Source organism: Lathamus discolor, chromosome 6, assembly GCF_037157495.1.
Source record: "Lathamus discolor isolate bLatDis1 chromosome 6, bLatDis1.hap1, whole genome shotgun sequence".
Lineage (NCBI taxonomy): Eukaryota > Metazoa > Chordata > Aves > Psittaciformes > Psittacidae > Lathamus > Lathamus discolor.
The window spans coordinates 9,738,089-9,754,721 of record NC_088889.1 but is presented as its reverse complement, the minus strand read 5'-3'; the positions used below and the strand labels follow the sequence as shown (position 1 = coordinate 9,754,721).

The 16,633-nt window shown below is 40.9% G+C and overlaps 1 protein-coding gene across 1 annotated transcript in view; it reads left to right on the top strand.

Annotated features, from left to right (window-relative positions):
- Positions 1–5,574: 5,574 nt before the first annotated feature.
- Positions 5,575–16,633, top strand: part of SPTBN5 (spectrin beta, non-erythrocytic 5) — a 95,107-nt gene continuing 84,048 nt past the window's right edge. Inside the window, exons 1-6 of the mRNA XM_065682870.1 lie at positions 5,575–5,689; positions 7,730–7,846; positions 10,394–10,561; positions 11,780–11,899; positions 12,726–12,883; positions 13,729–13,957. Coding sequence (XP_065538942.1) covers positions 7,736–7,846; positions 10,394–10,561; positions 11,780–11,899; positions 12,726–12,883; positions 13,729–13,957 — 786 coding nt within the window. The 5' untranslated portion in view covers positions 5,575–5,689; positions 7,730–7,735. The remainder of the gene's footprint in view (positions 5,690–7,729; positions 7,847–10,393; positions 10,562–11,779; positions 11,900–12,725; positions 12,884–13,728; positions 13,958–16,633) is intronic.

The following is a 16,633-nucleotide window of genomic DNA, read 5'->3' as shown; positions in this document are numbered from 1 at the left end:
CTTCGAAAAATATACAGCACACTTCATAGTTAGATGTTCTACTCTAATCCACAATTTCTATTTGGACAAGGGGGAAAGCAAACGAATGTCCACACAAGCAGTTCAACCGTAAGTTTTGCAGCAATTGTTACTTCTAATATATGGCATCCTTAAACTGTGAAACCTTTCTATTTATGCGTACTGTACCATTTGGTTTCTCAAAACCATTTTATTGGCTCCCATGTTTGGTGTATTTGTAAGGACTTTGGAGCAGATGCTATCCGGAGCTGTGATCCAAGGCTTTATCATGCTACAAGAACTAACTGTGAGCACAGAGGACCTTTTAGAAAGCTTGCCCTTTGGGCTAGCCTGGCTGTCTTCGGTTGGAAGCACCAAGGAGAAAGCTGGCTGCCTTGCCCTACTCAGATGGATGAACACATTTGCTGAAGGTGCTTTCCTTCTCTTGGGATTCATGGCAATGAGCTATCTTCTTGAAATAAATGCCCAAACTCAGCAAACATCAGTGGTGATACAAAAACAGGAAGAGGTGTACATGTTTATCACAAAGAAGTCCTATATCTATATGGCTTTTCTGACCACTGAGAGAAAAAATACCTTCTCATGTGAAAACCATGGTATGGAAATAGGTTTTTCTCCCTTTCCCCAGAGGACTTCATGCTCGAACAGATTTGAGGTGCTAGCATGAAGGTGCTTTCACCTCACAGGAGAGAGACTGTGGTCTCAGTTGCTTTCTGGTCCAGGGAATACTGGAAACTCAGTGCTAGGTCTACCTTGTTCTCCCACCTATTACTTTCTCTGAGATGGAGCTTGTCCATGTTCTTTCCAAGATGATGCTAGTTTGGCCACCCACATTCAGCTTCAGTCTGGAGCTCTGAAGATTTTGTCATAGTGAAAGTAGCTCATTTTACATGGATGGTACATACCTCTCACCAGATGCTGCATTTCAGATGCACTGTAAGATTTCCATGTATGATTATCATTTTTAAAATGTTTTTTAAACAACTGCTTAGTGATTTCAGATCATTCTGTATTTTTTCTCAAAATGCATTCATTTCATGTCTAGTCTGAAAATAATCCATTATATGACAATGTACTATAACCAGTAAGTTCACTGCTTGGCAATTTTAGGCTACAGTGCAGAGTAACTGCAATTTTTCTTCATTTTGCACTGCCCCGTTTCATCTCTTGTCTGCTAAAATTCCCACCCCTAATGTTAACTGTTTGTACAATCCTATGTCTTTTGCCAACTGCTCTCAATCATTCCACCCAACTGGGTGGCCATCACAGTGAAATTGGGATAGCTGGGCTGGGAGGGAGCTGTGAGTGTAGTCAGTAATCTTCTGACTGGGACAGTGGGGGACCAGAACCTGAGAGTACACCACAGCATACACTACCCTTGCAGGTAGGGTGTAGTCCTCTGGCATAAACGGTGCTAGATGCCAATCTGCATATAAGTCTCACAATATTGTTTCAGCCATAAATAAAGCTGAATGCTTTATCACTCCAATATACAAACAACCTCCTAAAATGCAGCTGTAAAGGGCAAGTTTTGCCCTCATGCAGTGGTCTTCCTTAGTAGCAGTGAATAAAAATGAAAGCATCTGAGCCAGATGATAAAAATACACTGGTTAGATCTGGCATTGCCAACACAGTGATTTCTGAGGCCAATTTTCAGTTTGATGTTCAAAATACTAAGGCTATTCTGTCACTTGAAACCCTTTATCTATGGATGAAATGGAAAGAGAATTAAAGTCCTGTGTCCCATGTGTTCATCCCGCAAAGACTTTGAAGCTCTTATGTTAACTATTTGAGGTTCAGAAACAGAAGGAAAATTTCAAGATAATATAAACAGCTCTGAGGAGAAAATGTCTTTAATTCATGACTAAACAAGCAAACGTATATTTTCTGTTTCAAAAAGATGACTGAGCTTCTTCGTGCCAGGAAAAATAAATCCATCTGATTTTGTTTTAAGCCATCCTCTTTTTCAAATGCAGTGTGGGGCTCCAGCTCCTTTGGATGATGTAATTCGACTGTTCTGCTTGAGTTCTGCTCCCTGTTGATGTCATGTTGCCACTAGCCAACTATTCAAAGGGAAAACCAACTTCTAGTTTAGACTAGAGTATGGGGAGGCTGAGGTTTATAACAACCCAGCATCCTGGGATGCCGGTTTAGATCTTCCAGGCAGAGCTCAGCTTTAAGAAGAGCTGGGGCTCCAGCCGCTGGGGACCCCTCTGCCCACAGCTGGGTGACACCGACGCTGGGAAGGCAGGTATGTGGGAGACACAGAGGAGCTACTTGGGGGTGGTGAGCTGGAGCCCCTTGGGAAGAGAAGATGAGAGAACTATTTGGCTATTTAGGGACAAAGTTCAGCTGAGAGGCCTGTGAAAGCAGGGAATCAGTGCAGGCTGACAGCGGGAGGTGTCCATGCCTCTCCTAAGCTGCTTTTTACTAACTCCCCAACTTTTCTTCAGCCTTAGTATCCTAAATGAGCAAATAGCTTCTTGCAATAATTACTGCCTGCTGATCTCTGGTGTTCTCAGTATCCAAGGCATAGCTCCTCTGTGCCACGACTAGGTCTAAGATTCACTGTAATTCAAGATCTGTTCAGGAAATATTCTGGGATAATGGTTCAGCTCACCTGTATCCACAATGCCTTGATGAGACTGAATATGAGCTGTTTCCTGCAGTTGGGGAGGGTGGAAGGGAGGAGGGCTGCTTGTGGGACGCAGGCTGTTGGCCCCAGGCAGCTTACTTGGCACAATGTAGGCTGCAAGACCATGGCCCAGAGCAGGGGCTGCCTTCCTGCTCCACAGAGTCAAGGCCCAGATGTTGTTTTGAGACTCTTACATGTGGAAGCAACATGGCTGGAGACAGTGGGAGGTACAGGGCTGAGCTGTCATCCATGTGTTTGCACTTAACATACTTGTTTTCTTTGAGATTTGGGGAACCTTCTCCCTAGCAGAAATCAAACAGGATTTTCACATACCTTCAGGAGGAGCATGTGTATGCAAAGGTTATGCAATGGAGGGTGATGGACTGTGCCAAACCTGAGCCATGTGAATGAACTCAGTCCTCTGCAAGAGCAGGCAAGAATATGGCCACATGGCTTTTAAATCAGGACTGGCTTTGCTCAGAGGCAGGTCAGAGCATAGATGTATTAGCCTGGTGCAATGAGAGGGTCATTCAGTTACAGGAGTGTCAGCTCTGAATGGCCTTATGTAGGGATGCTTTCAAACATGAAGGCATCTGCACCCACCTGTAGCAATGTATTCCCTTCAGGGGGACTCCTGATCCCAGTGGGTAAGTGTATTGATGGGGGAAGCCCAGGGTGAGGGAGAACTCTATAGCTCCATAGGACCAGGGATCTACTGTCCTGGGGCAGCTCATGGAGATCAGCTGTCACTCAGGTCAGCAAACTTGCATCTGCCAGTGACTGTCACTTTAATGCTCTTTGTAACAGGGGGATTAAACATTTCTTCCCATCTTAGATAGCAGGAATTCACATACGAGTTGTGGGAGGAAAAGGACTATGTTAAAAAAGAAAAAAAATACCAACAACAAATAGAATTTTAAATAGCTGTGAAGGAAGTGCAACATCCCCTGTTTTACATGGTGTTTCCAGGAGTAGCAGAGCAATGGGGGAAGTGCTTAGGAGCAGAGCAGCTTTAGGGCTGGAAACCAGGCTGCTTGGGTGTCAGGCCTGTATGATTTCCAGTCTCTGTTTCCCTCTTGACCAGAAAGGGTGCTGAGAAAACCTAACGCGTCTTGCGTAGCTGCCGCTTTGCAGAGGGAAGTCCCACATCAGGGTCCTTCCTCTTAAGAAACAAGAAAATGCTGCTGCCATTGTGGAAAACCACCTTAGACTGAAAACAGGGCAAAGGGAGGGTGCTTTTTGGGCCCTTCTTCCTGAGGCCAGTGGCAGGGCTCTCCTTCCCTGCAAAGGCAGCAAGAGAGGGACCATAACTAGCCTGGAGGGGTGATTTTCCCCTTGCCCCTCCAGGAAGCTGCACACAAATATTGTCATGGCCTTCCTCTTACCTTACTAGGATATAAATAACTGAGGAATGCCTTTTTCAGTGTCACATAAATGTCCGCCATTTTAACTTTGAACTGTAGATAGATACTGCAAATGGAGATTGATATTCAGGAGTTAGTGAAAATTTATACAAGATCTTTGATTGCCTTATATTGTCATAAAAGCAAAGCCAGTGTTTCACACATTTAATTGTTTAGAAAATAATTAACCTGCAGTAGGGAGAAACGCTTCCTGCATCCAGGGCCAATTCACCCACTGGTCCTCTGCCTTCTATTTGATAAGAGTGAGGGCATTTTCTTGACACACACAACCTAGCCAACCTATACCATATTTAAGACAACAGCCTATAACCCTGCCTTCAGAAGATGGTAGGTATAACTAAAATCAAGACAGAAAAGAGAGGAGTGGAATTATAACCAGGCAATGAGCTTACAGAAGAGATGTAGGTAGTTGCTGAATTCATATCACTTTCCTCCTGTCACCCTGATCACATTTAATGATCATTAAGAATCACGTTCTATTAGTTGTTTGGTGAACACAGCTCCAGAAATTTGAAGGGAATATTTTGAGTAATGCCTGTATTCGGCTTTTTCTTTTTGGCTGTCTTATGTGACACTATGTATGACATTTCTCTTTTATGAGGAATCTCTTCTATCTTATTATGAACTGATAATGATTTAGTTCATAAAGTTTCATCTTTACTGGGTTTTGGGGGATTGATTCATTTCTTCTTATGTGTTTTCTCCCGTCACTTTGTATGTTAACTAAACTGCACTTGCTAGAAGGCAAAATACTGCTATTCCCTCATCTCCAAGCTGGACATCTTCATTTACAGCTTCTGATTTCAGATGGATGCCTGTTTTCTAGTAGTGTTTCCCAGCAGCAACCCTCTGGTTCCTGGCAACAATGCCAGGTCAGTAAGTTCTGTGCTTACACGACCTTGTAAGTGACAGAAAGCACTTCCTGCTGTGTAAGATACCAGAATTATTTTCTCTTTTGTTGTTAACGAGAAATCCATCAATGGTAAACTGTGGAATCAGCTGACACTGCCAGCTTGATCCCACTTTGTCCTGCCAGCAGCAGGTATCTGTGTACATCAGCTTCTTCAAAACAGTGACTGGAAAATTCCTGACGCTTCACAATTTCACCTTCTCATTTGCTGTATCCCAATTTAACCACTTGGGAATTGCCCTGATCTTTGTACCCTCTGCTGTGCTTTCCTTCTTTCATTTTCAGATGCCACTGTCAAGTTCAATTTCCCAGGTAAGAATTCCTTTAGAAAAGCAGCCTGTGGTCAGTCAGACCCTTCAATGCAATTGTGGAAGATGCTCTTTATCAAAGCATCACCACGGTGGATGACTATTTTCACTGCTTTGTAGCAATTTTGGTGCCATTCATACGTTATATTTTAATGTAAGGATTGGACAAGGCCTGTCACATCCTTTACTCACGGTATTCCGATGGGTTACTTCCTTTAGATCAGATGAGAGGTTCATAGGTAGATCATAAATACTTGGTCTCTGTGTCTGAATTCAAAGGTCACTTTGCATGAAAAGAGCAAGCTGAAGTAGGAATAGGAGTGGATCTACAACTGAAAGTCATTCTCCAGAGTGACCAACTGCTGAATGCAGAAAGGAGTTCCTCCAAACCTGAGTAAGTCCATTTTTTTTAATGTTTTTTGATCTTTTTCTGGTAATGCATCATTACAGCCTGCTCTGGCTCTTAGCACTGCCTTTACATCCTGCAAATGCAGATAATCTGTTACAGACCTGTCTTTGGGTAGTCATCTACCAATGCAGGGAGCATTTCTAACTTAATTTCATAAAATAGGCCAGCTGCTGTGTGTAGCTCAACAAATAATCTTCCTTTGCACCTGAATGAAATCACTTTGGTCATTGTCCAGGATGGCTGCAATGCTGAATAATAGCCCTTTTAAAAAAAGGAGCCCGCAGACATTCTGAGAACTATTTGGCAAATTCAGAAACGGCATTATGATATGGTCTTATTACATGGGGGTGAGTTAATATCGCCCCTCTGGCAGGGAAAGGCAATTCTTTGAATATCTGTGCTCCAGATGGAGCAAGTAGGCAGTGCTGAACTAGCCCAAAAGATAAGAAAATATTATGAGGATCTTCTCTGTAGTTTTATTTCAAACTTCACTAAATTCTTCTTTCCTTAAGGCTTTCATCTGTGGTCGTGATCCTTCCCTGTATTGCTGCTGAACTGTCAGGCTTCAGTGCTGTGCCTAGTTTGCCGAAGTCAAGTACTGGGGGTTAAGAAACATCTGGGGCAAAAAAAAAGTAGGAAATGCAGTAAAAAAATCATTGCTTCTGCACTTCCCATAGCTTTTCATCTTGTAAAATGGCAACATTTTTCATATTTATTAGATCACAGTGAACTATCAAGCAAGCAACTTCCCATTTGCAGTGACTGCTGTTGCTAGTTCCCTATTGCTGTCTTCTCACGCTAGGATAGATAATGGGGTTTTTTCAGTATTTCATGTTTTATGAATGAAAAGAATGCAGAGCCCAGAACTGGGCCCTCACAAATGGGCACACAATATTTAGGAAGCAGGTCACCCTGCTCCGCACCTGTGCAGTTTGTCAAAGGTTTTCACTTTTCATTCCCTTCTCTCTTTGCAGTGGGTTGACAGCAGCAGACACCTCTCTCCTCTCCCTCTTTTACAGGTTTCTTGGTTTCACAGCTAGGCTGATATCCAGGTGATACTTAGAGCTATAGCAGTAGTCCAAGCAGATGATGTCTGGTCGCTAGAGATGTCTGTAGCTATGAATTTTACACTGATTTTTCTAATTTTTTTTAAACAATTCTCTTGCCTTCATAACAGCTTGGTCACTGCTGTTACAGGTTTATATCATACGTGAAATGACTCCGAAAGAGCTGTTTGGTTGTGCTGAAATCTAGTTTATTGTGTCACAGGCTCTAAAGGGAAGACTCCTACCTAATCTTCCTAAATGTTCAGCTGGGTGCCGTAATGAATTACAAGCCTGGCTTTTCATTGGTATGGATGAGGCAGACAAGTCTGGGGCAGCCTAGGGAAGCTTCCTGACTTCTAGGAGCTGGTCCATGCAATTATGTGTCACCATCCTTACAGTGATAGATATGCAAACTATGAACTCATGAGAGGAAAAAACTAAGTTGGTTCCATTTCCTTTCTAAGCAGCTATTCGGTTTCTGTTGGAAATGCTGTGGTCTGAAAGCCAAGAGAAACATCTTAATCATTCCTCAAAGAACATAACACCCTTTCAAGCATTGCATAGGAAGTGATTTGCAGACCCCTCTTTCTGACAAGATCTGGGATCAGTTCTCTGTCTTGTGCTGCCAGCACATTCAAGGAAGCTATTGATGGCTTTCAGATCATGGGGCTCCTCATGGGAGCCAGTGATTGGCGGGAGACCGAAAGAAAGAAAGCTGCACAGATACATGCTACATTTTCATCCTGAAATTAGAGGTGCATTTCAAAAGGGAGAACTCAAGTACGTTAAAACTGAAGTTGAGTGAAATTAAAGTACAAAGTACAATCAAAAGGAAATTAAGGTATTATACTGGGTGTGGTATTGAATCTTGTACCTGCTGGGGCTGGGTTTCCTACATTGGGGATGTTATTGTTTTTTGTAGCTGGCCAGGCAGATCTCTTTAGCTTTGAGCACCTCACAGGAGTTTCTGGCTTCCTAGGTGACCATGGGTACCGAATATGAAAAAGGCCACATCAAAAAGCTGCAGGAGCAGCGTATGTCCATGCAAAAGAAAACCTTCACCAACTGGATGAACAATGTCTTCTTCAGGAATAATGTAAGTAGCTCCTTCAATCTGGGTTTTTTTCCCCATTTTTTATTGTATTTATTTCACCCACTGTATTCTTTTCTTATGTGATTTTTTACATATTCTTCTTGACTGTTGTCATTACACATACATGCCAGCAAGGAAGACTTGGACTAATCAGAATGCTCCAGCCTACAACTTTTACCTTGCATCTGTCTCAATTGTCCATGTTTCCAGTCTTCCCTGAAACCAGGGTTCACTTTTGCAGATGTATATAAACCTGTCATATTGTGATGTCCACTGTATCTTGCTGATCATCTCAGAGGAAGATCTTTATTTTCTCTTACATTTCCTACAAGTAAAGCATCTGCAAATGTCTGCACTTCCCCAAACAATGCTGAATTCCTAGTTGCCCAGCTGAAATTTAAGACTTTCCTACTTTTCCTGATCAGTCCTGCTTTAGTTGCTGCTCAATGACTCTGAAAAGTTGCCTTAAGTATAGCAGTTTCAGTCAGACATACTACCATGCAAGTATAGGCCAATTTGTTTTCAGTAACTCTCAGACTTCCAAATAGCTCCAGAACTAGTGTACAGTTGATTTGTGTTTGCAAGGGAACTCCAACATATTCCAAAAGTCTCCAGACTTATTTGCAGATACACTGATTTGAGGCAAAAATTATGTACCTGTGTCACAGTGGGGAATTACATCATCTAAAACCAGTTCCCTTTTTTAGAGTCTGTAGCTGATATTAATGAAAATGGACTTTGGCAACACCAGGCAAGACCAGGAGCCTTAGTTCCATTCTAGGTCATCATTATTATATGATGCTTCAGAGCTACATGCATTTTTTTCAGTGTCATGTTTTAAGTTGGTGATTGGTGCAAAGGCTCCCTTAGAGCACAATAAACTTTTAAGTTTCTTTTTCTTACGGTGAGAGAATAACCACAAAACACATTCTCATACCTGCAGAAAGCTAGGTTTTTATGGTGTAGGAAATGATTTTTGTTTAGCTACAGAAAAATATATCTACCTTCTCATTTTAAAAACACCTTCAAGTTCAAAGATCAAAATGTCAGTCTGGACTTCCTGCACAGTAGTTGTTCATGTATCATAAAAGCATGAGGGGAAAAAGCCTGTGAGAGCATTCCAAACCATATACGGTAAGAAATGGTGCAGAGACTGACTGCTTATCTAGGTCTTCTCAGCAATGTAGTCTCAGCTTTTCAGCACACACTTTAATGTGATTGGGTCATACTGCAGAACACTACAGTATTCCCGGTTGCTCTGTTGACTACTTCAAGTGTAGTGCTAAGGATGCTATTGGATTGAATTTGTTAAGCAATCTGTGATGGGTATCTTTATGAGAAGACTGATGCAACAAAGCTATTAAAATTACTGCTGGGTGAGGCATAAAGCAGACATATGAAGACTGTCTCTTTACAAATTTTAATGGAACTATTCTTCATTTATAAAAGTGCCACAGAATATAACAACTTTTGACTTCTTTTATGGTAATATACCGGAGGCAGAGTTTTAAGTTTATTTGATATACAAAAAGAAATAAAGTTGGCGACTAAACAGGGAGTTTTTCATGGAGATAATCAGTCAGAGAAAGTTGTAAATTCTTGTTCCACACACACTACAGACTGAAAGTTTCTCTGAGTTGCTTTTACACTTACACTGTTTTCTTCTTACTCTGGAGAAAAGATCTGTTAAACTGATTAATAATTGGTCAGGAGTGAAAAAGTGCATGTCTATTATTTGTCTTTTTTCTGCCCCTGCGTGTAACTATTTCTGAATTAAAAAAGCTACTATTTCTTTTTTTTTATTATTTTTATTTTTTTTTCTGAAGACTATTTAAAGATTATTTACCGTGATTTCAGAATCACATTTAATTATTGCTGGATATTTTAATGACACTTTAGATGGTTAATGGCATAAGGCCAAAAGGAAACACCCCAGGCAAGTTCTTGTTAGGTCAGAGTACACAGTATATCATGTCGTATCACCTAAGCACTGGGTGACTTCAGCACTGGCAGCAATGAAATACATTTTTGTAAAAGAACTTAATCTTTCACTTAGTGTGAGACTCTGGCTAAAAGTATGGGTGCTTTGGGTGGCAGCACAGCTCCAAGCAGGACATAATGGACTTTACTGAGTGTATTGAGTAAAAAACTAGTCTATGAATGGGATTATCAGCTCAGTTTTTAAATAGAATGCATTGCTCAAAATAAAAAGATTAAAAGATTCATTTGCATTGAAGTAAAAATGTCAGCATTTCCAAAATGTTTGATTTTGAAAATGTTGGTTTCTCTTTTACTTTTCAAAATCTTCTACTTTTTTTCTATGTTTGCTCAGTTGTGGGTTTTGCTTTCCTTCACTTATGCCTGCTTTCATAAATAATTTCAGCCCTGCTGCAAATCCATTTTTTATGAATTCAGATTCATCACTTTTCACCCACATGCACTGACATAACTCAGTGAAACAGCAAGAAGGTGTTGTTTAGTATTAGAAGTAGAGGGGTCTGTTAGCCAAACGTTGAGCCACAGCTGGTATTGTCTGACTGGTCTTCACAGGCAAATATCGAGATACAAGATGTTTACACAGACTTGAAGGATGGCATCTCTCTTATGAGACTCCTGGAGCTGCTGTCTGGAGAAGCTTTGCCCAGACCAAACCGGGGAAAGATGAGAGTGCATTTTCTAGAGAACAACAGCAAAGCCATCACATTTCTGAAATCCAAGGTAAGATAATATTGATATTAGAGATCACAACAGTTTATGTATGTTACTGGCTAATTATAATATCTGCCTCTAATACACAATGAGATAATCTTTGAAGACAGGCCAGGGGTTTTATTAAAAAAGTAATCAGATTTTAATTTCTTTGTTATTTGAGTAAAATGACTCATAAACAACTAGCGATCCCCCAAAACAAGTCACATCTAAATGAAAATGTACCGTATTTCTGTATCTTTCTGGTTGTTGTGTTTTCCCACATGCTGGGGGAGAGCAGACTTCACTAGGCAAAGGTGAAGCTACCTGGTAAAATATGATTCTAACAGTTTCAGCAAGTTATTGCAGTGGGTTTATTTATTCTAGTTGTGCATTCCCATCTCAGCTACAAGTCAGTATGTAATTTTTTTTTCATTTCTAAGCACACAATTAATTCTAGACCTCTTCGGAAAATCATCACACAAAACTCTGTGCCATGAATTCCAAAGGAGCAGAGGAGTTTCATAGCAGTAGATGTGGGAAAATACATAATGTCTGGATTTTTGCTAACTAAAAAACAAATACAAATTCAGCACAGAGCTCCAGCTAACACATGCCTGCTAAGGATATACATCGTGAAACGCACAGTGATATGTGCACATCCAGGCTCTGCCAGCTGGTCCAACCAACCATTGCTTGTAAGTCCAACCTCCAGAGACAGGATCATGCAGATAACAGGAGCCAGTGCAGAATGCTCAGACTTCTTGAAGAAATATGGCACTGTTGACATAGTAGAAACTGCAACCCTGCTTCCTGATCATGTAATAATGGAAAAGGCAGCCATGGATGTTTAGTAGGATGCTTGTACTGTTTAGCAAGCTTGTACTGTTTAGCAAGCTTGTACTCTTTATAAGAGCTATGTGCTGACTGGAGACCAGTCAGATGGCATTTGCTCTGCTGTCACTCTGGAGGAAAGGAGCACTGAATTGTGTTTGCTTCCTCTCCTTAACCACCAGTTTTCAAAACCATTTTAGGAAATTTAAATCTTTCAGACAACCATCACTTTGCTTTTGCTGAAACTCTTTTGGTACATGTGAGAGCTAGGGTGTGAACATAGGAGCTAGGAGCTCACAGGTATAGAGAAAGAAAGCAGCATGAACGCCCTCTTCATTAACAGCTTGTTGCACCATCTGTCTTCAGAGAGTTGGACATGAGTACTTTAATGCTGAATGGGTATTGATTTATTAGCAGGTACAAGTGAAAGTGATTGGTCCTGAGAACATTGTGGATGGTGACAGAACCTTAATCCTGGGACTTATCTGGATCATTATACTTCGATTTCAGATTTCGTCTATCAAACTTGACAAGGTAAAACAGAGTCTTCATCTTTTTGCTTAGAGTGTTTTAGAGACTTCGTAGAGTTTAAGCCAGGCAAGGATATTTTGATGACATTTCCTGACCATTTTGATCATGCAGATCTTCTATTATTATCCAGTTACTCAGCCAGCAATTTCTAAAACCAATTGAATTTATTTTATATTTTCACAAAGAGACAGAAAACAGCATGGAGGTAGGTAGGACATTCATCCATGAATGATCCTCTCTCCTTTGAACCCTCTCTTCACAAAGAAGAGAGTGAGGAACTGGCTTCTTTTAACTGCCTTTTGACTCCAGAAAGAATTTCTCTGATGGCAGTTTTCTCTAGATTTGAACTGCAAGCTGCTCCTTTATCCTTTCTGAAGAACAAGTATTCTTTTTCAAATTATTTCACATGTACTCTAAGTACAAGGAGGATAAGATCCCATGAAGTTATTATGAAAGTCAATGATTTCTAACATTAGACCTGGACACACTATATTTTGTTTCTGAATTCTAGATCACAGCTAAGGAAGCAAACAAACCGAACTTTGATTTTCACTTGATCTCTACCAGCCTTACAGAAGAAAAACATTAAAAAAAAATTAACCCTTATTTTTCATGTTAGAATTTCTGAGTTCATTCAATTCACTTCAATAGAAAACTTCTACTTTCATGTTAAGTCATTCTACCTTCATGGCAGATACTGTCTGCAAGCATATTTGTGAATAGGACAGAAGTAATACAAAGTGATCTTTGGGAACATAAGTGTAAACCCCCTGATGCTACTTCCGTATGTTGTTCACACTGATTTTTCCTTTCCCTGCTCTCTTCACAGGAAGAATTTGGGGGCAGAGCTGATGTTCTATTTGCCAATGAAGCCTTACTACTCTGGTGTCAGCATAAAACTGCCAGCTATTCCAATGTGAATGTGAAGGACTTCTCCAAAAGCTGGAGTGATGGGCTGGCCTTCAATGCACTCATACATGCTCACAGGTAAGAGCTGATTGATCAGCTCAGAAGGAGTTGCTCGTTGCTGTCTCTAGCTCCAGCACAACTTGTTCCAGGGTATGAATTACAAGTATTTGTCAAGAAACTGCCAAACTCCCTCTTTGCCCTTTCACACTGAAGACTCTCCTTTCTTAATTGGATATTGTCCCTGAGGGAGGAAGGAAGTACCAAAATCTCCTGTTCGGTATCTTGTTTAGTTGGGCATAACATTGAATTTCCAAGGGAGCATCATCTGAACAGTGGTGCCCATTATTTGATCTGAGCCGTTTGGTCATGTTCCCATTGCTCTTTTTCTAAAGTTATTATTTTAGAGACTGGTTTTATTGTATATACTTAATGAGTATGTATACCTTCTGATTCAATCGTGACAGAGTGAGAAAACTGTCAGTCCCTTTCTCCCTTCTATGGCCCTTTTGAAAAGTATGAAGAAAACAGCCCAAGGCAGGAGAGAGAAACCACTGGGAGAACCTTGAACATTTCTTCTTCCATTAAAAATTCTGCTGCATCTACTGGTAGGATACCATGGTGGGATCCTGTAACTTCCCCATTTTCAGAATTGCCTCTGCAGTGGGCTTTGGTTTTCACCCATAAGTGAAGAGGAGGAATAAGTGAAGGGCAGAGATTTGGTGGAAGTTGTACTTCAATTTCATAAGGGACAGTTTTCTTCCTTTTATGTAGGCAAGGGGTGATGCTCTTGAATGAACCTCAAGGTCAGACAGTAATATCACATTCCTTAGACTAATAAGCAGTTTATGGTTTATAATCTGAAAGAATTTATGACAAACATAAATCTTTCTTCCACGCCATGCCCTGTTCTTCTCCTTGCCCAGGCCTGATCTTATCCACTATAGCTCACTGCGGCAGGACCAGCCCATCAAAAACCTCAACAATGCCTTCGATGTTGCTGAGAAAGAGCTAGGAATCAGCAAACTGCTTGATGCTGAGGATGTGGCAGTGCCCTACCCAGATGAGAGATCCATAATGACTTACGTGTCACTCTATTACCACTACTTCTCCAGGCTGAAACAGGGCCAGACAATACAAAAGCGACTTAACAAAGTAAGTGCATTGATATCTTCAGAAGTTAAAAGTTAATTATGTAAAGCTAAATTTATGTTGGAAATGTTTGGGGCTTGTTATTTGGGGGGATTTGTGTGCAAGCTCAAATTCAGGATCATTTGAACTGAATCAAATGTCACGGCTATTTAAAAGACCTTTTCTCATCACCTGAATCTTGAGAAGTGTCAGTAGACTCTGATCTCTAAAGGGGATTGCATTTATCTCAACGAAAGTTAATCGCTTTTTGACCTCACAGTTTCTGTTCAAGAACTGATGTGGCTCCAAGGTAGCTGGAGGCAATACAGATCTCATTAATCTTGGGAGGATTACTGTTAGGCAAAAGCAGGCCTAGTCAACAATTTTCTGATTTAATAGAAAGATGATCCCTTATTCTATGAGACTACTTTGTATTTTCATTTCCTGTAAAAATCTTCATCCTTTCTTTCTAAATCCTTAGGTACAAAATGGAAACAAAAAACAAACAAAACAAAACAACACCCAACAAACAAACAAACCCCAAACAAACAAACAAAAAAACACCAAAAAACCATTAAAAAGGAGTGAGTGCAAAAGAAGGGGGAACACTCCTAGACAAAAAAACACCATTTTGTCTCACATACAATCACAAATTACATTAAAAACTGTTTGCATCCTGTTGATAAAACTGAAGGAATTATGACATTCCTTAGAGAGAATTTCTTCTACTTTCAGAATAATTTGGTTTTGTTTTGTCAAAAATACAAAACAAATAGCCTGCAGAAAACCTGTACACACAGGATGGGTCCTACGTGAACATCTGGACTTAGAGAGCTGCCTGTGCTCTTGAGACAGAGGATATGTTGCTCAATGGGAGTCACAAAAATCCAAACTAATACCTCCTTCCAATATCTGAAGGGGGCCTATAGGGATGCTGGGGAGGGACTCTTTGTCAGGGACTGTAGTGACAGGACAAGGGGTAATGAGTTAAAACTTAAACAGGGGAAGTTTAGATTGGATATAAGGAGGAAATTCTTTCCTGTTAGGGTGGTGAGACACTGGAATCGGTTGCCCAGGGAGGTTGTGAGTGCTCCATCCCTGGCGGTGTTCAAGGCCAGGTTGGATGAAGCCTTGGGTGACATGGTTTAGTGTGAGGTGCTCCTGCCCATGGCAGGGGGGTTGGAACTAGATGATCTTGAGGTCCTTTCCAACCCTAACCATTCTATGATTCTATGATTCTATAAGGAAGAAGCTCTTCACTGTAAGGGCAGTGAGGCACTGGAATGGGTTTCCCAAGGAAGTTGTGAATGCTCCATCCACGGCGCTGTTCCAGGACAGGTTGGACAGAGCCCAACATGGTTTGACATGGGTGACATGGTTTAGTGTGAGGTGTCCCTGCCCGTGGCAGGGGGGTTGGAACTAGATGATCTTAAGGTCCTTTCCAACCCTAACTATTCTATGATTCCCCGGTGGTAACAGTGTGAAAGATCTGGCAAAGCAGGCTTGCTCAGCCAACAAAGTGGTCTGGGATAAGAACAAGATGATCCCGAAGCATGTATCAGTAACAATAGTGATCTTTGAAAAAAAGAATTAGATGAGAGCAGGGCTTGGAACTGGGACAAAGATTGGGCAGCAGCGAGGAGACTGGGCAGTAGAATTTGACTGGTATACACATGAGTCTCTGAACTTTGGCCAGGGGACATCATTTTTTCTTCTGATAAGCCTGAAATAGTCCTTGTGTCACCAAGCATGTATTAGAGAAACTCTAAGGGTCAAACAGATCCTGTATTTGTATTACAGACAAAACCAGAAACAGTATCTCTTATTCTGTCCTTTTTAAGTTCTTTTTGTATTCAATGTCTTTTCCCATTTTGTACAGCCATATTTATTCTTTCTTTTCTCTCTCACTTTCCACTTACCCATTTCTTTTTCCTTTTTTTTTTTTTAATTTTTAGCCTATTTCTAATACTGCGTTCCAGTCTCCCTGCATTTCTGTCACACACAGACATTCAGAAGGAGAATGAGACAGATGTTAATCTCTTCATGTCCTTAGTCCCTGTGAATAGACAGCTCTGAATTTACTAATGGGATTGGGGAGGGAAGCCTGAATGTGCCAAGGAAGCCTTTGAGTTCAGACTGAGAGTGTGACCAGGATGGCAGAGAGAATCAGCTCAAGGAGGGAAATCTCCTTTCTCACTCCCATGTGAGTTGGCCATGCATTTGCTAAGATCTTTCAGTGAGAACTGGTACGATGGCAAAAAATACAGAAGGGAGCCCTGATGTCATGGGCTGCTTTTTCTAACTAAAGATTAGTGCAGTTTTACTCCTCTTCCAGCACTGTGACATTTATTCATTGCCAAGTGCACTTTCTGACACATAAAAGCAGATTACCACTTGCATTTGCTCAGTGCCATCTCCGTCACTAATCTGCCTGGTTGGAGCAAGCAGGCTCAGGGGAATGATAGAGGCAGGCAGCATTGTTCAGCATTAAACCTGACATCTGCAGGAGGACTACTAAATTAGGGTGAGGAAAAAATATAAAGTAGAAAGACAAAGATGAAAAAAAAAGGGAAAACTAGAAAGAAATAGTGATTTCAATCTATCACTTTATTTCACGATGAATTTCCTTCTAAATCTGTGCTCCAGTATTTACCTGAACTTGAAATAAAGGCAGGTCAGAACACAAATGAAAGAGATCAA